Source organism: Mycteria americana, chromosome 2 (assembly GCF_035582795.1).
Source record: "Mycteria americana isolate JAX WOST 10 ecotype Jacksonville Zoo and Gardens chromosome 2, USCA_MyAme_1.0, whole genome shotgun sequence".
Classification (NCBI taxonomy): domain Eukaryota; kingdom Metazoa; phylum Chordata; class Aves; order Ciconiiformes; family Ciconiidae; genus Mycteria; species Mycteria americana.
Window position 1 is genome coordinate 137,915,150 of NC_134366.1, and position 23,673 is coordinate 137,938,822.

Below are 23,673 nucleotides of genomic sequence, written 5' to 3' on the forward strand. Positions count from 1 at the left end.
TTTTTTTTTTTTTTTTTTTTTTGTAAGGACCACCCATTAGCCTTGTATGCCCACTGCCATGCTCAAAAGTTAAATCTTGTTCTTGTGGAGTCTTGCCAATGCATTCCTGGAAGTAAGAAGCTTTTTGTTTTTAATAGCGCAGGGGCTGCATTCATTCTTCTTAACATCAATAGAATACAAAAAAGGGGTTGCATGTGATTAAAAAAGAAATGGGATTATAGAAAACATACTGTGCCACAAGCTTGAAGGCTTCTGAACAAGAATGTTGGGAAGGAGCACTAGTCGCATACAAATGTAGGTTTGAGATGCAATATTTTAGTTAATATTTTAAGATTAGCTAGAGCAAAAGCACGATGTCCTAAGGCCTCTTAACATATTAGAGGAATCACATATGTAGGTATAAAGAAACAAAGTGCATCTGTACATTAAAAAAGTAAATATGGCTTTTCTAACCATCACCATTGGGATGTGGAGTACAGTTCAATGTAGTAACTTGTGTGCTCGAGCTGCTAATGTAGAATAAATGAGATGCTCTGTGCATGCTACCATTTACAGATGCTCTCTGAAAACTTAGTTTGGAAAAAATACTCAAAAATTCTCATGTCAGTTTGCCTTGCCTGTGAAATCTTCATTGTTGCCCTGCTCATCATCTGTATCTCTGACTCCTTTAAGATGTCTTGTCCTCCAGTCTTCAAGTTACCTTGCTTATTTACCAAGGCCAGTTAACTTTTCTTTAACCCTTTGGATTTTTGCAATATTTTAGTAAGTTTGGTTATCTACAGTGTGGTCTCCACCACTTCCATGCATACTTGGGACATAGTCATATAAACTACATGGTACTATGTGAAACTGAAGAATCACATGTAGCTTCTCTGAAATATACTACTGGACTTTAAGCAGATCCTCATGACATAAAGCCTAGAGGACCATGAAACTGTGGGGGAGGAGACAAGACAATTGAAGGAACCAGCTATAATTTGTCATAAATTGCAGAATAATGGTGGAAAGAATAGAACTCTTCTCTGAATTGGCCATAATATATCTCTCTAGAAAAGAACAGGAATTAATTGTTTGGTCGGGGAATTCTCTGGTGTTAATCTAGCTTCGACCATTTTAGATTCTTACAGAGTAAGAGTTTGTATGGAGATGCTTTATCTGAATATCACAAGGTTATAACAATACTAATGAGACCTGAGGTCATTAAGAAGCACTTGCTGGAAAATTTGATACTGAGCTGTGCAGAAAATAGTGTCTGAAGCTTGACAAGTGGATCTCATTTAATTATCAAAAGCGGAAAAGCTGATGACTGTAAATAAAGAAAAAACTGCTGTTAAGCCATATTACTGTATGTACTGTCCACAGACAACACTACTGAAACTTCAGACAACAAAGAGAAAAATTAATGAAATCAGTTACCCCTGTGAGGAAGATCGTAAGTACTGACAAAAGACTACATTTAAAAAGCAGTTAGAGATGATGGGCTCCTGGAAGATTTCCTCAAGTGAAGGAAGGAAGGCTGCTGAGCTTCCTCAACTTCAGCTGTGCACTAGATCCCTTCCTTACTGTTTATGGCTAGTCTGCTCTCATTGTCATTGTGTTCCCTGCACAGAAACCATTGGGATGGCTGACTTGTCTTTTGAAATGAATGGGTTCTCCTATCTTGTCCAGGCATGTAATCCCAGACTAACTCCACCGCTGGGGACGGGAAGGTGTCAGGGAATGGGTACTGCACTGTGCAACATTGGGATAGAGCCTGATCAGGTAGGGTGAAGAAGAGGGGCAACCTCTGGGATGATGCCATAGGTCTTGGAAGAAGGGAGGATGCAGAGTTTGGTGCAGGTGTGGTTTTTAATGGGTAGTCTAGGTTTATGTTCTGCCAAATTAGACCAAGCCATCACGGTAGATGCTTCTGCTCTGTTTTCAGTGGACTGCTGCTCAAGTCTGAGTGTGAAATCTTCTTTCCCAGGCTGAGCTGTTTTGGTGTGAGTCACTCTAAGGGAGTAGTACCTTGAAAATGAATGCAGGACTAAAAGACATTAAAACTCCATGGACTGTTTTCCCCTTATCCTGAGCATATGTGACAGTATGTGATGTCTGGGTGAGGTGATAAAAGGCTACTATGCCTACATTGAAATCTGGCAGGGAGGTTTTTGCCTGTGCAAAAATGCCTTAGCTGCTACATGAATTGTCAAAACTATTCAGTGACAGCATCTGCAGATGCTAATTTAAAGGTGGTTCAGGTATTTGTAAGCGGTTTAGGTATGTTTACATGAACTATAATCATCCCTTTAACTGCAGTGTTAGTATAAACCAAGAGGGGATGGAATTAGATAGAAGAGAACCTGATCGTTAGGAATATAAAATTGTCTATTCCTAACAGAGTTAGGAGTAGACCACTTAGGAGTGTATGTGCTCTTCAAAGGATGTCTTTAAATCCCTGTTTTCTTTATAGACTTCCTTCCTAATTTAGTGTTTTGTGGGGAGTAACCTACAAATGGTGGATCCTGGAATGCATATGACTAGAAATTGGGATTTGAGGAGAATAAATTGTAATTTCTGATATCAAAATCATGGTAAAACATGATATATCTATTTGGAAAACCTAGCATTACATTTCCTCTTTAGACCTGACCCATAGTTTTGATTCCTCTTTTTCCTAGCTTTCTTTGCTACTCCCTAAAGGTCTGTGTAAATAAATGCATAGTGAGTATTCTGTCAGAGCGGAAGGTGCAGAGCATCCAGATGACTTGCATCTGAATCTTTTATTATGTTCCCCACTAGGTTCCATTTTTTCTGGTTTTTATTGACTGCTTGATTTTGAATCGTTATGACCCCCTTTTCCCTGCCAGCTTTATTCTCCATGGTGAATTTTAGGTAAATTTGTCCTTTTGTACATTTAAATGGGTTTTGATTTGTCTAGAGTGCAGCCTTTTATACAGAAATGTAGCAAAGAACCCCCTAGGATTTGTATTTTTCTTGTTTGTGGGTTTTACAAAAGTTTTTAGTCTTTTTTCATGTGCAAATACCTTTGAAACATGTAATCTTTTTAAAGGAAACAGCTAATTCTGTCTAATCATGCAGCAGAAAGGTAAGAAACAGGACAATATCATATCATACAATTTATACTTCTAATTAATCAATAATATACAGATGTGTCAGAAAGAATAACCTCTCAAATCCTCCATATAATCCCTGGTTTGGCTCTGTACACTGTGATGTAATACTTGGGAATGGATACAGGTATATGTGTGGTTTGGTACATGTATTTGCATAAAGAATAGTTTTTGTATGTCTGCCCAGTAGTGGTAAGGCCAGCTTAGTGACTCAGTTTCTGGCAGAAACTTCTGGTTTGTTAATATTCCTGAAATTCGGGAACAAATGACTTCAAAGTACCAAGGGAAAAAAATGTTTCCAAACTAAAGCAGTTGGTGCAGAAATAATTTTGGGGGAAAAATTCTCTGATTGGAGTTTATGCACAGATTGTTAGGAAGTTTATGTCTTCAAATGTTACCAAACCTTTTGATTATATATACGTATTTCTTTCTTTCACGTCTTGCATTTCATACTACCTTTCTGTCTGTGTACTATTTCTAAGCGGCTATTCTTACAGAGGAGAAAGTACTAAACATTCCAGATGACTCGTGTCACTATTCTTCATTCTTTTTTTCCTTTATTTTCTTTTTTGTAACCTTAGTTTTATTGGACCTCTTGTTTCAAAGAGCTGAATTTTCCTCATGTTTGTTTGTGTTAGCTTCACAGACTTTGTCCTAAACAAAGTGTTTTATTTGCATCTTTTTCCTTTTAAGAGTGGCAAACAAGCAAATTAAACTCTGTATAGTAGTGCTTTATAACTTTTAAAAATCTCCTTTCACTTTGGAAAATTGTGGAGAAAAACCATATTTTTCCTTTTGCTACTTAGAACTACTTATAAGATAGAAAACAGAAAAGAATTACAAGAAAAGAAAAAGTTGTGGCAAAAAAGTATTAGTCAAAAAATTTTCATTTAGCTTTTTGGCTCAGTTGAATCTGGGCAGTGATTAATTTTCCCAGCTTTGATGCATAAATAACCACAATAGTGTCTTCATTGTCTTCTCTTGATTGTGTAAGTGTTAAATACAGCTAAAATAAACCACTTTATCTTTCCTTTTCTGGAGTGTACCATTTTGGTATCTTATTTGTTCTTTCAAAAAAATAGGAAAACACTAAAGAAAAAAATAATTCAGAAAATGTTTTTACTGGTCCTAGTGGTTATCAGAGACAGAGAACATAAATTAATTTTTAACAGTTAGTAGGTTGATTTGCTAAGCTGTCAGAGTAACACACTGGCTTGCCTTGTCTTTCACTGACTCGTGTTTCTTTTGAACATCTTACTACATGCAAAATAGAGAATATCTGTGGGATTTCAAATGAGTTTTTGAGTTCATGGATCTAAGTTTGACCTCTAACATGCACAAGATACTATAATTTTTAATCCCAAACCTTAATTAGTTTTATGGCAAACTCCCAATGAATGTGTGCTTTAAAAGAATGGCCCAGGTCTCTCTATTTTCAAAATCTTACCGTGTCTTGGGAAGGGAACAATATAAGACAGGAGATTTATGTCAAGTGCTCAGACAGAAATCCAACGAGGATCAGACGTCTCTCCTCCCCCTTTTTTGCCAGAATTTCCCGCTGGATAAATCCACCAAGCAATAATTTCAGACCTATCAGAAGTTCCACAAAATACTGTGATAATAAAAACATCGTCTGTTATCAAAAATTATGTAAGCTGTGAAGAAACCAGTATCTTCAGATGAAGCATATATCTCTTTAAAAGGAACAGCGTGTGTCTGTGTCCTTGCATTACGCAGTATTTTCAGAGACTAAGCATTTCCCTCTGAGTTTGATTTAACAGCTATTTTATTTCCTTAAAGGCTGCACATGTGGGGTAGACCCGTTTTTGACTTAAATAACTGTCAATCAGCATAAGAGAAATGGAAGAACTCTGTTTGAAGAAAGATAAGTGTTTGCATGTTAGTGAAAATAGACTTATACTTGAAATGTGTACACTAGGTACATAAAATTTGCATGTGAATTGCATCTTACACATACATACTAATGTATTGTTCTCATGATAGGACTGGTTTTGGAAATGTGGCACTTAGTGTGCCAAGTTCATCTGGAGATAGTCCTACTGTAACTTTACTGTCAGGGAATTAGTATCTGGTTTTGGTTATGAAGGAAAAATACAGTATAAGATGCTGTGAATTAATGGTGTGTCACTAGAACATCTTTTCTAAGAATTATTGTTCAACAGTAGCTATTTTTTTTTTTATCTCAGGTTCGTTGTAAAAAGACAGAACTGGTACAAGGAGGTTAGTACATGTGTAAACATTTAAAAATGCTGTTGAGAAATTCTAAGAAGAGTAGACTTAAAGGATTTTTTAGATCTTTTTATTTGTAATAATGAAAGCAGTAGGAGCATATTTGAAAATGAAATTAATATTACTTTGTCTAGTCCTGAAAATTATGGTACTGTCTCTCAATGTAATAGAGGGTAACATCCATTTCATCCTGTCCTTCATTTGTAGATCTTGTCAAGACATCTCTTTCTCTTTTCCCCTACAAAACACATGTAACCCCCTCAAGAATTTAAAAAGACAAGTGCTTTCCCAAGCCTTTCCCCCTTCTTTTCCCTTGCTCTCTTTGGTGTGTGCTTTGCAAGCTAATTCTTTATTGCAGTGTTTATAGATTCTTTCTGTTTGGTACGACACTGTGATGTATATCAGCAATAGCAGTTGCTTCTGGATGCAAATGATATAGGGAGGAAGCCAGGAGATCATGAGCTTGGGGAAGCTTGTTGGTCATAATTTGAGGCTCTGGATAACAGTTTAATATAGCTCTTAAGGACACACATGCACACACACACACACAAAACTCTTTCACAAGTCCTAGAAAAAATGGTTCACAGGGGAAGAAAGAGTGTTAAGTCTGAAAAGACTGACAAAGACTGTAATTTTTCTCCTGTGAGATAATGGTTTGAAGCCAGCAGCAGATAAAAGATTGCCATAATAATGGCCTAATTCCCCATCTTGTAAAAGGATTAGATAATTCAGTCTCTTTATGGATTCCTTACTCTGGGAAATATATTTCCACTTTTGGTTCTCCTCAGAAATAGCTGCAGAGTGTACTTATTTAAATGCACAAAGACCTGCATTCAGACATTTTGAAAAGGCAAACAGCACACAGAAAAGATTATTTTGCAGGCTGTGTCAATGTGTAAGTTTTGCTCAGCAAGTGGATATTCTACTTTTACCAGCTGAAAACATTATGGCCGTGAATTACGTATTGGTGACATGGAAACTTTCCACAAAAATCTTCAAGAGTGACTGGAAAATAATGCTTTTAATTTGCAGAAAGAGAATGAACTTCAACCAAAATCCATTTTTAACTATGGTTTTTATGAATTTTCAAATAATTTGCTGTGTTTTAGTGTGCAAGCAGTGAGAAATAGTGTCCTTAAGAAAGTGAGTGCAAAAGTAAGAAACAGACTATGGTCCGAATAGTATCAGTGAAAACTGAGTTATTTTAGATTAACTGTACCTTAGATCAGGGTGAAACTCAAAGAATACGAATGCTGTATATCACACATAAATAGAATTGATGATAGTTACAACATACTCCTGCCTGACAGCTTTGCAACACTTCTTTAAAATTGATTTAAATCCATTAGGAATTCTAAATCTCTGCTGGGGAGCATGCTGAATATTTCACTAAGTTTATATTCCTACATTTTATTCAGAAATTTTGTTAAGTATCTGTATTTATTCATGTGGTCTTATAGTTTAATTTGGAAACATCTGCCTTCCTGGATAATGTTCTGCAGGATAATCCAATAGTCCTCATGCTTCATTTCTCTTCAATGCAGATGCTTCCTGTATTTTAGTCTACGGTGAAAACAGAAGCTATGACACTGATTTTTTAATATAACAAGGTGACATGCTGCAGAGCTTTCCCATTATTACTTCAGACTTGAGCCACTCTCATTACTCACTGAATTCACAATCCTCTGTTGTTTGCCCCCATAGATCTAAAAGATTTTTCTTCTGTAGTTTATTGATCTAAAATTTGTATAAACTTCTTTTAAAATCTAATCTTCATTAGGAAGCTAGAGTGTGTAGCTAAAGCAGATGGAGAGTTTTACCAGCAAAAGAGTACTTTTGCCTGTATATTGTTTAATAATATTTATTTAATATAACTTTACCATTATATTAAATGGCATAGTCTATACTGGAAGACTGATATCTTTTTGTCTCTGTACCTGTGAATACACTAAGAATTTTGCTGGCACAGTTTTAACATTTTTATTTTTGTAAAAGACATTAGTAGAACAAATGGAATAGGTCAGAAATTCCTGGCTTTATATTTAGGTGCTGGAGAAGCTTTGGATTTTACACCAGTATAAAGGAGTGCAGAACTTGTGGAGACAGTAAGTCAAGGTACATGAGGTCAGAATTTGGATCAGTATGTTTGAGAACAAAGAATGAAATACACTCACCATATTATAGGCAAGTCAGGACAAATGATTATAAAGCTTGGAGTGCTGTTACTGGTGTGGTGTTGAGGTTGCTAGGGAAAGGTGCAAGAAAACATTCAATGTAACCTAAAAGCATGTGGGGGCTTTCAGGGCTTTTGGTGTCTGATCTCTGTTGCTATAACTTCCCTGGAGTTATGTATTTGTTCTAGGGAAATTATAATTCAGTATTACAGTGATATCAGAGAGAGAGATGTTAGATGTAGATGTAGTGTTTTAAATTACAGAAAGAAAGCAGATGATTTGAAAGGGAAAAAAAAAAGAAAGTCCAGTAAGTCCAACTTATCCTTCTCCTCATCTCTGACTGAAATTCCCTTTGGTCGCCAAAGAAACATCATCATGTTATATTTTTAATAAGTTTCTTTTGTTAATAAGTTCATGATATTCATTAATCTTACAAAATGCATGTCACAGTTTTTGATCAAATTAATAACTACTTCATAAAGAAACTAACTGTAAATCACTGAAGTATTTGTTAGGATTTTTTCAAGAGCATAGTTAACCTACTTTGAAATAATTTAAGCAAAATCCGTGATTCAGCAAGCCAAAATCTCCTTAATTAAGATTCTAATACAAACATGACACTACCTCTGTTTTTCAGACTTGAGAACTTTTCTTTGTGATTGTAGCCTTTAAAATGTACACTGATCTTGGGTGAACAAGAAAACAGCTTTACTGCTCTTTTTGCTGAAAGATTTAAGGATTCTTTGCTGAACTTTCCCCTACTTCTCACCATGTTTATCTAAAAGAAGTCAGCTGAGTCTTCAGCAAAGCAGATCAGGAATTTTCCAATGAAATGTGTGTTCTTTAGGAAATAATGATTCACAGAAACCAAAATGTTTTACAGAAATTATCCAGATTCAACGAAATTTAGCTGACACAGGGCAGAACAGAGAGAATGGCTGGAGCTGCAATTCTCAGACATGTAATTTCCCACTTCCTCCTCGGGAGTGCCCTTTACTGTCTTGGAGCCCCTGGAGGAATTTTTCTTTATTACTAAAAAGCCAGCAGAAGCATTTGTATTGTCTTGAAATAACAGGTTTTCAGGATTTCTTCTCAAGTGGAATTTCAAAGTTTCTGTTGTTGTTCACCTCTGAGGAACATCAGAATTTGAGCAAATTTATCCAGCTCTAGTTTGCTATGTTTAAAAAGAAAAAGAAGGTCCATAGTCATGTACCAGACTTTGAAGGCCAGCCACGTACACAGTGATTATGTAACTCTTGCCTGTAGTTGTTTATTTGGGGATTAAAGGAGAGTTTGTCCAAAAATGATAACCCTTCTTCTGTTTGGGTTTTTTTGGTTCATTTTGGGGAGGAATAGAATGGGAATTTGGTTATTTGAGTTAAGTGGCATATTTCTGGAAGACTACATCAGAATAGTATTAATCTAAATATAATTCCAGTTCCTCTGTCTGTGAGTGAAAAATCACCCTCCTCTGAAGGTTAATCTTCTCTCCTGTTTAATATTTGATTTGACACAAAAATTTCCTAAAGCACAACCTCTACTATACACTAGCACAAGGCAATTTATAATGCACATACTTTGAATCGGTAGTCTACACAAAGAACAAATACTAAAGAGCATATATCTCAATATTAGGTATCAGAAATGTTTCCATTTCTTTGTTTTCAGGATACTTTATTCCTTCTCATTAGGCCCTGATGTTAGAAAGTACCTATGCTTGTTAAGTGTTTTTAGTTATATTTATGAATCTGAGGAAGTCCTTGGAAGTAATTTTTTTTATTCTAATCCATTAGTATTGTGCAAATGGTGTTCATCAGTGAACTTTTTTTTTTTTAATTGTAATATTCTGCTATAACATGGAGTTTACTTTAATTTCATTGACTACTGATTTTAAGACTATCATAGGACAATAGTGTTGACATAGAAGACAATCATAGTGTATGTCTACATTTAGTGCAGTGGAGAAGTTCTTAGGTAGGAATTTGTCCTGCATCTGTCCTTACAGTCATGTACACACTCAAGTATAGACATACCCATAGTTGCCCTCAAAGAATGACTTTGCTTTACCTCTTAAAAATCTGTTTTGCTCAAGCGTAAATGTTTCCACAAATTTCAAATCTGAAAATGCACGCCAACTTTAAATTGTGGAGAAAAAAACACAATTTCAATTTAGCTTCCTCAACTGTTCTCTGTTATTTTTTCTCCAAGGTATAGTTTAATTCCAATGTCCTATTGTCTAAAAACTCTGCAGCTATATGAGGGCTACTGCATTGTTTTAGGAGTGGTACAAGTGGAGCAATCACAGCTCCTCTAGCATTACTCTCTCCTTCCATCCCCACTATACCCACACTTTATTAGGTACCCATTATAATTAGTCATTTTAGGATGCTGTTATACGTATTTTGGATTCATATAAGGAATTGTTTTGTAGGATCATCTTGTCTCTTTCTTTTCAGCTTCTAAGTGAGGTCATTGATCTAACATATTTCTAAAGCAGCAATTACCATAATGTCAAGAAGCTGTCCTCTTAATAGCTCATGTAACTTGGATATTGATGGGTATCAGAGAGATTTGAAAACAAGACCACTAGTTCTGTCACACAAAAAGAATGGGGAAGTATAATGACATGCCATGTAGCTGATTACAATAAAGAAGAGCAATAAACAAACTGGACTTTGGATACTGTCAACATTTATTTTCTTGTCAAATATGTCAAGTTTTGGGAAGGACTAACTTTCAGATAGTAGTGACAAGTTTCACCACACAGTCTGCTTAAGTAATATCAGTTTGATTAGAAGAAAAGATCACTAAGAAATATGTCCTAGTGAACTGCATTAGAAAAAGTAGATGCCATTTCAAAGATTTGCATATTGCAGAGAACAGACTCTTCCTTATGTAAGGGTCCTTTCTTGTGTCTACTTCTATACAGCTGTAATTAGATAAAATTATGTAGATAGCTCCAACTGTAATATTTTTGGCATAGTTAAGTAGCATGTGTTATAGTGTCAAAAGGACTTACTGGTAAATTTCAGAAACTACAAGGGAAATTTTTAGTTTTTCAAAGTCATCTACTGGGCAATATGTTGCTGCTATGGAAATCTCATTGCTGACTTTAAAAAAGCCTTACAGCATGTATTCATTCATACTACTTATTCATTACTTTGTTAGTACTAACAGAATACTCTTTGCTTTATGCAAATACATGGGAGAATCTGACTCTATAATCTGATTCAAGCAGACAGTACTATCTAGAAACAAACGATATGCTGGATGACTGTTCAAGCTCAAAGCAAAGCTGATCTTACAGAATGACTGCACACACTGTGCCAATTTATTTCCAGCTGCTAAGTAATGCTAGAAGAAAGATCAAGATGCAGTCAGTGTTTTTTTCTCCTGATAGTAATGATTGGATTGCTACAGGGATGTTATTGTGGCTTTGAAAACAGGGTGGAAGGATGAGGAGGTTGCTACGAAGGGAAATCAAGTTAGTCCACGAGGGATTTCCTCATTAAGTTGTGCCGTCAGAAAAGCTCAAGAGTCTTTCTTTGAGTGCTGGAATGGGCCTTTCTGAAAGGTCAGCCACAAGAGAAGCTTGAGCCTTTGTAGCACTTGATCAGTCTCTTCCAGCTGGACTCCACCAAACAGCCACTCAACAGAGCTCATCTACCAAGCAGGAAATGCAGATCTGCATGGAATCCTTAGCCCACCTGCATGGCGTACAATGTCCCCGTCACTAAATTCATGTTACAGATACTTACATGCTGCATATTTAATCCCTGTAAAATTCCCCTGGAACATTCTGTCATCTTGAAAATGGAAATAAGTTGAAACATTATGGCCATTAGTCTGCTTTATTTCACTTTTTTTCCCCCAACAAATGGAACTAGAGTAGGAACTAGTATCTGATACTTCTTTAGGGTATTGCTTCTTGCACTGCCCGCAGAATGAAATCAATGAGTCAGTGAGTTGTTTTCCACCTCTGTAATCGTAGGGATTTACAAGTGTTTAATTAAGACTGTTGGTAATTGTGACACCACAGAACAATGTGTTCTGAGATGTTGTCGGGCACTCAAAATTTCCAGGGAAATATTGAAGATGTTCAAAAGGAGGTTGTCATATTAGTCAGAATGGGGTTTTATGTAGGTTATTTCACACAGCCTCATTGGTGAGAGGTTACGCAACATAAATCACGGAGTTAACCTCATTTTCATTTCAGTTTAGCAACTGGAAATCAAATAATAGTTTCATCTTAGTATTTTTTCATCTGGTAAAATAGGTGTCTTCTACTGAAATATGGAACTGTAATATCCTCATCTTGATGACATGCCCTGTTCTCCAACAATCGGTTTTAAGAAAGAAAAACATCCTAAATGCTTGAGTTCAGCAATGCACTTAACATGGTCACGATTTTAAACCAGAGAGTACTCTATTTAGGTAAATGTGTTACTGAATCAAAGCTGCAACATTTGTTTTGTATCACCTTTGTACATGCTGAAGTAATTTTTCATTTTTCTAGTGAAAATTTAAGATGGCTGAACTTTTAGGCTTTTTAGGCTGAACAACAAAAAAAAAAGGTTGGGTTTTTTTTAGGTCGGTTACTCCTGCTTCCAAATACTGCACCATCACTAATAGAATAATTAATATAGTAGATAAAGGCAAGTTACATGGAAAGAATGTAAAATCTTTGATAAGGTGATAAATCTTAAACTTTTGTAGAAAACATTGCTTTTTCAGATATCAAGTCAAGGGGAAATATTTTCCTAATCTGAATCCTAAAGGAATCAACATGTTTTCTTTTTGCTGACTTTAGTCACTGCCGTTTCTTAGATAATACCATGTGTGCTTATAGATTGTTCAGGCGTATGAAAAGACCTTTTCAAAGTAGTGGATGAAAAAAAAAAACCAACATAATTTCAATCTTGACTCTGTTTTTCCTATTTGCTGTTTTCTTCCTCTGATGAGGCAATAGAGGATTTTATTATACTGTGACTCATTCAAGGAATGTAGATGAAATTGTTTTGTCCTCTCTTTGCATACTCTTACAGTATCATATTTTTTAAATCATGCTGTCAGTATGACTGTGTTTCACATACCCACAAGCTTGTTTGTAGTGATAGACCTGGTATAATGCTGCTACACCCATTCTATAGAACTTATTCAGAATGTCTTTGGTCCTGAAGTCCTTGGAAGTTTTCTTGGAACAAGTCCTACAGAATGCATTTTTGGGTCAAAGGAAATTGAAATATTTGCCTGGAGGCTGTTTGCCTTTGTAGTTCTTGAAGCTCCGATATGCAGCTGGTTGAATATGACTGAAACAATGGCCCCTAAGCAAGACATCACACTATAAACAGAATGTATCTAGAAAAAAATGTTGGCTATCAGGTATCAAGTTTAGACTCCCATTAAAATAATTAATAGCTGAAATAATGTTTCAGTTAATAACTGAAATAGTCCATAAATATTAGTAAGATAGTAATTTTTATGTAACTTGTTTTTTTGTTTTTGTTTGGTTGTTTTTTTAAGAGTACACATTGAAAATAATAGCAAAGATTTTCAAAGCTAGCCACCAGTTTGGAAAAGCTCAACTCTTTTTAGATTGCTTTGCAAACAAGAATGTGACTCTCATATACATGGCTCTTTTTATAATAGCCTTTCCCAAAGCAATGGATAAAAAGTTCCAACACACCATTTTGGTTATCATTTTACCTTTTTTTGCTAAAGGAATTTCTATCTGGTATCTGGCAATAAAGAATCAAGTCTACCTTGGAGTTTACACTTCTCTGTACACCTAATCTGCAAGAAAAAGAGTTGGAAATGAAAATGGTTTTGTAGTACCAGGGACCAGATAAGTGGATCTCATAGCTCAGGTGTTCCTGAGCTATGAGCAACATTAATTATTAATTAATGATGATGTTAATTAATTAATTAATTATGCTTGCAGCATGGTTCAACACACTTTTCTTGGAAGACATTTAGCAAGAATGAACCAGGGAAGAAAGTAGCATAAACAAGGACAGATTAGAAAATACATCTCTGATTGTATAATGAGCTTCTGAAGCATTCAGAAGCTCTTCTAGATGTATGCTTCTTTCTAATCTATTGCTTAAGGATTTTTAAGTGTTCCATTTTACTGTGGAGGTGTCTTATGAATAGTATTACTATTGAAGAAAAAATCAGAATAGTCCAAGTAACAGAATTCTTTTGGTGAGCAATAGTGTTTGTGACTTCTTTTGTTGCTTGAGTCACATGAGAGTCTATTCCAATATGAATCCGCATGTAAGAAATACATAAATAAGTTGGAAATTAGATGTGAAAATGAGGTCCAGATATGTCAGACATCTTATTCACCCATCCATCCACCCACCCAGGTCACCCAGCCATTTTATCCTACAAAGGGAAATCATATGAAATCGCTTTTCTGACTAGATACATTGAAAAGATTTTTTGGTTTTTGCATGTTTTTCATGAGGCAATGGGCCACTTAAATATATGTAATTTCTAGAATAAGATGAGAATAATTTTGGTTGTTCATGTCTGGTTTGGATTTATGAAAGCTCAGAATGGGAACTTATTATAAAATCTTGAGAATTCTGATGGGGAAAAGAAGCAGGTTCTACTTCTAGAGATAATTTTTTTATGACTGCAATATAAGCAGAGAAGGTTGGAGTAGTTTTCCTTTTAACTAAATAAACTATCAACATGGCTGCAGAGAAGTCTACATCACTTCTGGTTCCTGCAATTCCATGCATATCCTTATAAGGTTGAATATGTGTTTGCAGTAAACATGCATATGTATTTAATGAAGGAGGACAGGTCAATTTTAATGCAAAGGAAAATGATGTGATTTTTGAGATCTTCCTTTTTTGCATGGTTATTTAATTTGCAATTTGTTTTCTTCCTACTTGAATATCTTTGATAATGATACGAAGTTATTTTCTTCTTTTTGACTGTCATTTTTAGAAGAGCCTGTTTGACGAGTTAGGCTTTTGAAGAATTGGTAACTAGAGCATTACAAACCAGGTATAGAGCTATAAAGGATTCACAGAAGTCATTTTCAAAATTAGGTTTACAGCTTCTAAGTTTTACACTTTTGTTACCTTGAGGAGTTTTGTGTTCTGTGGAACTGCCTCCTCAGGTAAGAGTCATTATGAATTTACATTGAGCTTTCCTTCACAAATAAACCATACCAGGGGCAATAAAAGGAGATAAAGTAATTGGGGGTGAGGGAATGGTTTTGAGAAGGTACAAACAAATAGATGACTTAAGATTAGAGAACTGTGAGAGTCATAAAATGTAAAATTCAGATAGGACAGATACGGGGGCTCTGCTTAGTTTCAAAGGATAATTCAAAATTTAGTGTAGAGCAACTGCAGATAGTGAGAATACGTAGTGAAAGGAACTTTTTTTAAGAGATAAGTTATTTCTTTGCCCAAGGTTTTATGTCAGTGCATTTTTATGATTCCTGGGCTTTGCAAAATTGAATTGCATTTTTCTTATTCTTTTCATGTCTGAATAAATTCAAGGTAAGATAACCTTTATGTAAATGGCAGTTATATTGTGTTAAGAGCTACAAACCATTTCTTCAGAGCAGAATCTGTACTCAGGATTCATAAGAGCCTAAAGAAGGATGGTGGGACTCTTGGGATACAGATACAAGGACTATTTTTGTAAATTCCTGTCAAGGCATTGCAGTCAGCTGATGCAGGGGGAAATCCTGAACATGAAGCCTGCCATAATTACTGTATTTTTCTTTTAAAAAGTAACAAAGGAGGGGGAAATATTCTTGCATGTATTTCCCTGTGGTGGGTTAACCTGGGCTAAGGTCCAAACCCCACCCAGCTGCTCGTTCCTTCAATGCCCTCAGCAGGACAAGGGGAGAAAATAGGATGAAAAAGCTTGTGGGACAAGATAAAACAGGTAAATTGGTTACCAGTTACTGTCATGGGCAAAACAGACTTGTCTTGGGGAAAATTAGTTTAATTTATTGCCAATTAAAATAGATTTAGGTAATGAGAAACAGAAAGACAAACATTAAAGCCACACCTTTCCTCCCCCCTTTCCCAGGCCCAACTTCACTCCTTCACTCCAGACTCCCCACCCTCTGAGCGGTGCAGGGTGGACAGGGAATGGGGGGTTGTGGTCAGTCCGTAATGGACTATGCCCCTCCTTCCTCCTCCACTTTTCACCTGCTCTGGCCTGGGCTGTCCCCACGGGCTGCAGTCCTTCAGGAAAAAAATCTGCTCCATTTTGGGTTCTCCATGGGCCACAGTCCCTCCAGGACACACCCACCTGCTCCGGTGTGGGTCCTCCACAGGCTGCAGTGGATATTGGCTCTGGCATGCTCCTCGCCATGGGCTGCAGGGGACTGTCTGCTCCGGAGTGTAGAGCACCTCCTCCTCGGACCTTGGTGTTCCCTCTGCTGTTTCCCACTCTTTGTGTTCCCTGCTCTTCTGCCTGTGTGGCATTGTCTGCTCTTCCTTAACTATGTTTTCTCCAAGGTGCCACCATTTTGGCTGAGGGGCTCAGCTGTGTCCTGCTGTGGGTCTTTTGGAGCCGGATGGAACCGCCTGTGTCCGGCACAGGGAAGCCCCAGCGTCTCCTCGCCAAGGCCACCCCTGCAGCCCCCCGCACTGCCAACATCTTGACACGGATACCCAGTACAATCCTGTTCAATTAAAATATTTTTGAATGTAGTGAAGGAAGCTTGCAGTTTCTTGTGCACATGATACCACCAAAACCTCACTGTTGTTAAAATAAGTCTTACAAAAATACATAAGCTAGGATTCAGTTGACTGTTTCTTAGAAGCTAGTTTTGGTTACTAGACAATCTGGGATGATATGATTGAACCATGGATGCTGGCTTTTCACCAAAGCTACCCTTTTAATTAGGACAATGTTGTGAGTAGGATATGTAGTCAGAGATAATAATCTTCTGTATCTTATCTATGGAATATGATTGCAAATATTTTTGTTCCATTTTTCCACAATTTAGATTGCAAGGAGATAATTTGGCAGAAAGGCCAGAAGATGTCTCCATGGTATCTCAAACATCTGAGCCAGCAGTGTCAGACTCTGATGGTAAGTTATATAAATATTTGCTGCTCATAAAAAAACCCCAATCACCAACATCTTGAATTTAAGAGTAGATGTTATGTCTGTAAAAGAAGATTAAACACTTCCAGAGAGTGTTCCTGGGCATTTCAACTCAATCATTTAAGCTTCAAATCTGTTAGAAGAGCCCCTAACATAGTTTTTGTCGTGGCCACTTAGCACTCCAGAATAATTCCTAGGCATATTTTGGGAGCCACCTTGGGCCAGGATTCATTCTTAATTGACAGTTTGTATGTTAGCACGCTATTTTGGATGTAAAATACCTTAATAGCATAGACATGGGCTGTTCATTGCCAGTTGGCCTCTATGCCAAAGAATGGTCTTTGAAATATTTAATTTAATACTACAAATGCATCCACAGGATTCAAATAATATACAGTAAAAATAAAAAGAGTTATAGAATTTCTCCTCTGTTTTTAAACTCAGTATCAGGAATTCTTTTCTGATCTCTCCAAGCACCACTGACTAGAATTAAAATACAATAAAACGGAGTTTATACAATAGCTCTGAAGAACATTTTTTTCTCCTCATACAAACTTAATCATATGTTGCGTTAATCTGCAGTCAGGGCACTCAACCTTATTTCAATTTCTGCTTAGGTTTTTGAACAGAATAACACTTGAAATCTAATGAAAAAGGCACTTCGTCAGGGATATCTTGCCCTGCTTTCCTATGAAAGATTAAGTTGATGAAGGTTAACTTTATATTAGCTGTCACTGGGATGGAGGCAGACAAGAATAAAGGTTTGGACAGAGAATCCACAAAGATAAATCTTTCAGTCCATTCCCTTACTGTTGGGCAGAACCAGCTGAGTCTATTAATTGGAGGATATGATTTGCAGTTTAGTCTTCAGCAGCCACAAAGTTGCTATGTTGATTAATTAATGCAAAACAAATCGGAACTAACTTTTGTTGTTTTTAGTTAAACTGCCTGCTGTTTAGTGCTATTAGGTATGATGGCAACCTGAGCTTTTGCTCATTTCTCTTGCCGCATTTGTAAACCAACGTATGTCAGCATTAGTAACTAGTGTGTCTTTAAAGATAAATTTTTCAGACTGGTTTTGTGAGAATGCATGGCTTCATGCAGTCATACCATTTGTTTTTTCTTTCATCTGCCATTGATCACTTTATAAAAAAAATTAATAGGGGACTCAGAATGTCAAAATATGATGTTCTTACAAGCTTGATGAAGATTGTCAGCAAGAGAGACCCAGACTGGTGACTGCATTCAAGCCCTGTGAAAGGAAGGCAAAATTGTTCTGTTATGAGAGTAATCCCCAGGAAGGGAGGTGGTGGTGGCTTGTTTGGGATAGGTAAGGGATATGCAAGCATGAGATTATTGAAGCGGAAACAAGTAGAGGGGTAAGACATATATGTAGGAAAAAGTTCTACAGTTCCTGAAACAATTTGTTTTGAATAGATCTCTGCCTTCCTTTTTCCTTCCTGTGTACCCTTGTTCTTGAAGGGGAAATATGCCCACTTTGCCATGCCATCTTCTGAAACTCTAGGCTTCCAATAAAATAGTAAGCTGTTGCTAAGTGGCAGAGGCACCAGGATTAAAGAAGGTGAAACTGTAAGAAGGTGCCGGATGCTGTGTAATAATGAAGCTGGATCTTTTGTGGTCACAGAGTATGGAGCACAAGTGTGCTATAGCCATTGTAACTTGGACTGCTTTATATGCTTCTGGATACTCTGTAGTCAGTATGGATATAGAGAAGATGGCAAACGGTTTCGCTAAAAAAACACCTCCAATAAAAATATAGGGAGTAAAAGTTAGATAGGTAGGTGGGGCGATGGCATTCATGTTGCTGTAACCACATCTATCTCACGTCTGTGAATATACATTAATCTGTTGGTCATATAGCTAGAAAATAGCAAAGCCTCTGGGGCAAAAGGACTGAGGTCAACAGTGAGGTACTGCCAAATTTCTGTCAAAATGCGATCTTCAGCCTTTCAAATATATTGGGTTTTTTGTAAAATGTTGGCTAGTAATACATTTTGATTTGGAAAAAAACACAGCTGGATTTTACAAATAGGCACAGACAAGAAACAGGCACAGAACTCAGGCACCTGCCCATTCTATCAATCTTTCCTATAAATGCAGCACATTACTTTTTTTCTGTGCATCTGATACTTATTTCCAATAAATATTACGTATGAGAAGAAGATGATAAAAGAGGCTCCTAAAGATATTGTTAGAAAACCCTAAGTAACCAACGCATGAAGTTGCACTGAATTTTTAGTTGTGTCTTCTTAAGAATGTATTATGTCATGAAAAAGTGACTGACAGGCTTCACTTACCAGTTTTATTTGAATTTATTTTCTGCTCTTATGTATCAGTACCAATGACCTTACTGAGAGAAAACTATGCATTGGGAAGTGCTGATGTAAACCATTCGTTCAAGCATATGCAAGCAAGGTGCTGATGCACAGCAAAGTTGAGTGTAGCTTTCTTTAGATAATGATCTGTTTCTGGGTTAGTGGGAAATTGTTAAGTTGCTAGATCTGGAGCATCTCTCTTGTGGATTTCAGATGAACTAGGTTCAGAAGTAATTGGCAGCACATCTGGTCTAACCACCCTTATAAATAAGCCTTACTAAAGCAATTCCACCTAATAAAGTCAATGTAATAGCTTATGTAAAAAGATCCTCTGCAGCATCAAGGCAGTATACTGGCTCCACTGGCAATCTGGATCTGGTTCTAATTAACCACTACACTGATTTCCCTCTAGTATAATCCTGCTGAATCGGACAGAGTTGTGTTTGACCTAAGTAGTAAAAATGAGAGACGGGAATCAGGTCTCAAGATCGGAGAATACAAGACATTTTAACGCTGCAGTTTCTTTTTACTGTCCTAAACTATACCTCTCAAAACTGTTTCTCTTTCCTATTGGACCACTTCACAGGAAAGAACTAAGGGAAGAATTTAATAGCTAGGTTCTTGATTTTGATTAGAAGCAGCAGTTTCATTGACTGCACAGCAAACTTCCCCTGTAGACGCAGAGCCTGTCAGGTTTGTCTCTTGGATCAGTCCTCCATTAAGCCTTGCTCTTGTTCTGTACAGATAGATGGGGAGAACAACTGAGGCTTCAAAAGATAGACACTGCAACAGGATTGATCCATTAAAAATCTGCATCTGTCAACCCCAAGTCTGTTTTTCAGGTTGGGGGGGTTGTAGATGTCATCTACTACTGTGTATTTTTTTTTTTTTTTAATTTGGATATTAAGAAATAGTACCACTAAAGGATAATTGTTCATTTAATCCCAGTTACCTGTAAGTACCATAGGACCTTGTTTCACTTGTTTCAGTCTCTTTTGCTGGAAAGTACTTTACTCTTTGGGTGAAAGCCACGATATAAGGCAAAAGAAAAGAAGACATTATTGCAAATAAGATCTTTGCAGTCAGTGCATTCTTGTAGAAGGAAGCTTAAAATACAATAACTTATTAGAGAGTAAACTCTTAATATTAGATGAATGTAAAGTGTAACACTTCTAAACTTCTAAACCACTCCTTAATTTGTCTGAGAAAAGCTGTTTATAAAGTCAGTTACTTTGCAGTGTAGTATGCAACTCCACGTATTTCTGAGGTGTGGGCAAAGACTTGTTTCTTTTGTGGCTCTACCTGGAATAATATAATTGGACTGAAAATGATAGATTATCTGGTACTATGCCACAGTATGTACATGTGGTATTTCCTATTCTATTGTGTTATTAGATCTACAGATTATGCTGTGATACATAGTATTTAGTTTGCTAAGTAAATTTTACTAAGCAAATTTCACATCAGTAGTTCGTTCCCTGTCAAACAGGAGTCACTGGTTTTTATTATTTGCAGTTAGCCAGCTCCTGTTTCTATCCAGTAGAAATGAGAAAGTTTCTACTTGAAGAAACTTGAAAAGACTAGGATGTGTGGCTTCTACATATTTTTTTCTTTTCCTTTGAAGTGCCAATATAGTAGAAAGTTCAAAACAGGCATCTGGATGTAGAGGAAAGGTTTGAAATTGGGGATGTTCAATAGAAACAGGAGCGTGTGAAACACATATAGTGCTACTCCAGATGGAACTTCATGACCAGGGTAAAAAATTAATAAGAATGCAAATATGTGGGAATTAGGGTTGAGAACTAGATATGGCAGTGGCAAAAATGTGGCGTCATCTCCCAATTCCTGCCCAGTTCTCTGACCACAACTTTGCATCATCAGCACCTCTTCTTCCTCCACTTTCATTTGTGTTTGCAATGAATGTGGTAACCATAGTTGCTGTACTTCAGTATAGTTCTGTCTTTATAGTAAGTATAGTCTGAGATGTTTAACAAATCAGGGCACTCTGGAAACATAAGGACCTCCCTGCTAAGTGTCTGTATAACAGCAGAACCTAGGGAAAATCAGGGCATTTTGTTTTCTTAGGCTGCTTATGAGCAGCATCTAAGTGCCTAGCAGACTGTCAGGCAAAGAGTGAAACTGCATAGCCTGTTACTTGGAAATTGCTTTCTCTGACATAGGTACATAAGTTCTGTTTTAAGTCGTTACATATGTGTCAAAGAGGCATTCTATACTTCTCAGCAAGTCATGTTGTTTTACAAATGTGGCAGTATGGGCAAAAATTATAGCTTGTATGGCTTTTAAACATTGCCTAAAGTGACTAGAACTTCTTACTTCAAGGATTTTAACTATATTCTAATTAGTTCAATGTAATTCATTAAATTTAATTTTATTGATTTTATTAAAGCTGAACATCCACTACTGATGTAAAGGACAAACAGTATTTAGTTTTAATAGTAAAAATAATAAATAACCTACAAGACACCTTGGCAGCTGAAGGAAGCTTGCTTATCACTCTTAATTGTGTTAGAGACACTGCTCCATATTGCATTAAGCTTATAAATTAAAATCAGACATAAAATCAGATGTAAATTAAAATCAGACATAAATTAAAATCTATTGAAGTGTAACTGAAAAGCAGTGCGTTTACAGTAGACACATTTACTTCCCAGCAGTTAATTTATAGGCATTTTATTTTCAAAGTGACTAATGCTTACTTAATTAGAGTGATTTACTTCTCTTCTTCGTCTTTGGAACAGCTCAAGTACCTGGGGTTGAAACACTTACAGAAGATATTGATGAATTTCAGAGTGCCTCTCAAGTGGCAGGATCTGTAAGTATCTTCCCTTATGGATAATCCTCTAATTTTTAAAAACAGTTTGATAAAAATTAATTTTGCATAAAGATAAAAGTTGTGCTTGCCAGCACTGTTATCCTAGAGAGAAGAAAACTTAATTTACCTAACCCTTCTGAATTTTCAGTTCTCTGGCTGTTTTAATTTTTTCATTCTAGGAAGGGTGATATTTTAAAATAAATTATTATAATCTCATACCAAACCATATGTTGTTGGACTTACACGTATAGCTCCCATTGAAAGTGCACTTTATACTATGTCTGTATGTTCTTAAATGTTAATCAAATATCCATTTTATCAGATAATATTCAATTTTACAAAATTAAGAGAACAAAATAATTCAAACTCTAAATTTCATTATGAAATATGACATAATATCTCCACTATAATTTAACTTTTTGGTAACATTTACTTGGAAATTAATAAGAGATGTCTATTTAAAATGTATGGCTGATATATTTTTTTAAAGAATGCAATATTATGCTTGGTAATATTTTAATCAGTTCTTTTATTTTGAAATTTAAGAAAATGCAGATTTGCAGTTTGCAGAAAACATAACCAGCAATAAAATAATTTTTGAAAAATTAAATAATCAGAATTTTGGCACTAGTTGTATTTCATCAGAAATTTGAATATAGGTTAAAGAAGGGGTTGCTTTTTTCCTAAGGCAAATAACTTGGCCAATAGTTGTTTGTTGTTGCAAAATTTTAGATAGCTGTAAGAGGACACATTAATTCCTGTTCAACCATAGCAATACTGGTTTATAGCACACTTTACTGTTGATAAAGTAAGTGAAAAGAAGGACTCAGTATTTGTTAGTTAAGGAAAGAAGGGCAGTATTAAAGAAAAAAGAAAATGACAATGCAGACTGATCCTGCAGTCTTTCAGGTAGCTGCTTAAGTACTACTAATAAAGCTAGATAATACTGAACATACAGTATTTCCAACCAGAGTTATCAAAGCAGTTGGCAGGTATGGAGTTCCAGATCAATTCCTAAAGCTCTTTGAGAGCTTGGAGTGCAAGAACCTCACAGAGCGTTTGCAGATATTGGGCAAAAGGAGTAAGGAGCAGAACTTTGGTTGCCATTGCTTTGAGCTTCTTTCTCAAGCCTCCTTTTTGCTTCACACCAGTGAACACAGAGGTATAATAAATTTTGCAGCAGTTTCTGAACCCACATTTTTCTTATTGATTTGGACCCGCAGCCACCAGCTTTGATTTATCAGTTCTGCAGACATGTAGCATAGGGAAAGAGCAACAAATAAATTGAATTACACAGAAAAAAAGGATACAAGGAAAACAAAAGATCATTATGTTTATTAGCAAAATTTTGCTACAGAAACGTACAGCCTTCAGCTGAGTACTTTTAGATACATGCTCTGTGTGTGCATGCTTACGAACGAACAGTATGTACATGTATCATTTAATGCTCTGCTAGTTCTAGGCATAGGTAAGGTTGCCTAGCTTCACTTTTCTGAGCTCTTGGAAAACTCCATTGCCCAAGTTATTAAGGAGCCATAAACCAGTAACTGTTAGTTCATCTGCTTTGGGTTTTTTTTGTGTTTTGTGTCTTAAAGCTCTTGCTTAAATAGTGTGTAGCTAGCTGATTGTGTCTTTTTATCTCTTTAAAATGGCTTGTTATTCAGAATAAGATTCGGCTATCCAACACTGTATGTTTGTCTGCAACTGTATCTCCTCAAAAAGAAAAAAAATGATCCAACTGTTATTGCCTTTTAGGGCTCTGAAGGAATAGAGATCTGTTCCATGGCTCCCTAATAACTTCCAGTGAGACTTACTCTTTGACAATCTTGACATATAAAATGTAGAGGTAAAACTGAGGTTCCTTATAGGAAAGC

At 36.2% G+C, this 23,673-nt stretch overlaps 1 protein-coding gene across 1 annotated transcript in view; it reads left to right on the forward strand.

Annotated features, from left to right (window-relative positions):
• The window catches only part of C2H8orf34 (chromosome 2 C8orf34 homolog), a 174,369-nt gene that overhangs the window by 118,111 nt on the left and 32,585 nt on the right, over positions 1-23,673 (forward strand). Inside the window, exons 9-10 of the mRNA XM_075495726.1 lie at positions 16,530-16,615; positions 21,726-21,799. Coding sequence (XP_075351841.1) covers positions 16,530-16,615; positions 21,726-21,799 — 160 coding nt within the window. The remainder of the gene's footprint in view (positions 1-16,529; positions 16,616-21,725; positions 21,800-23,673) is intronic.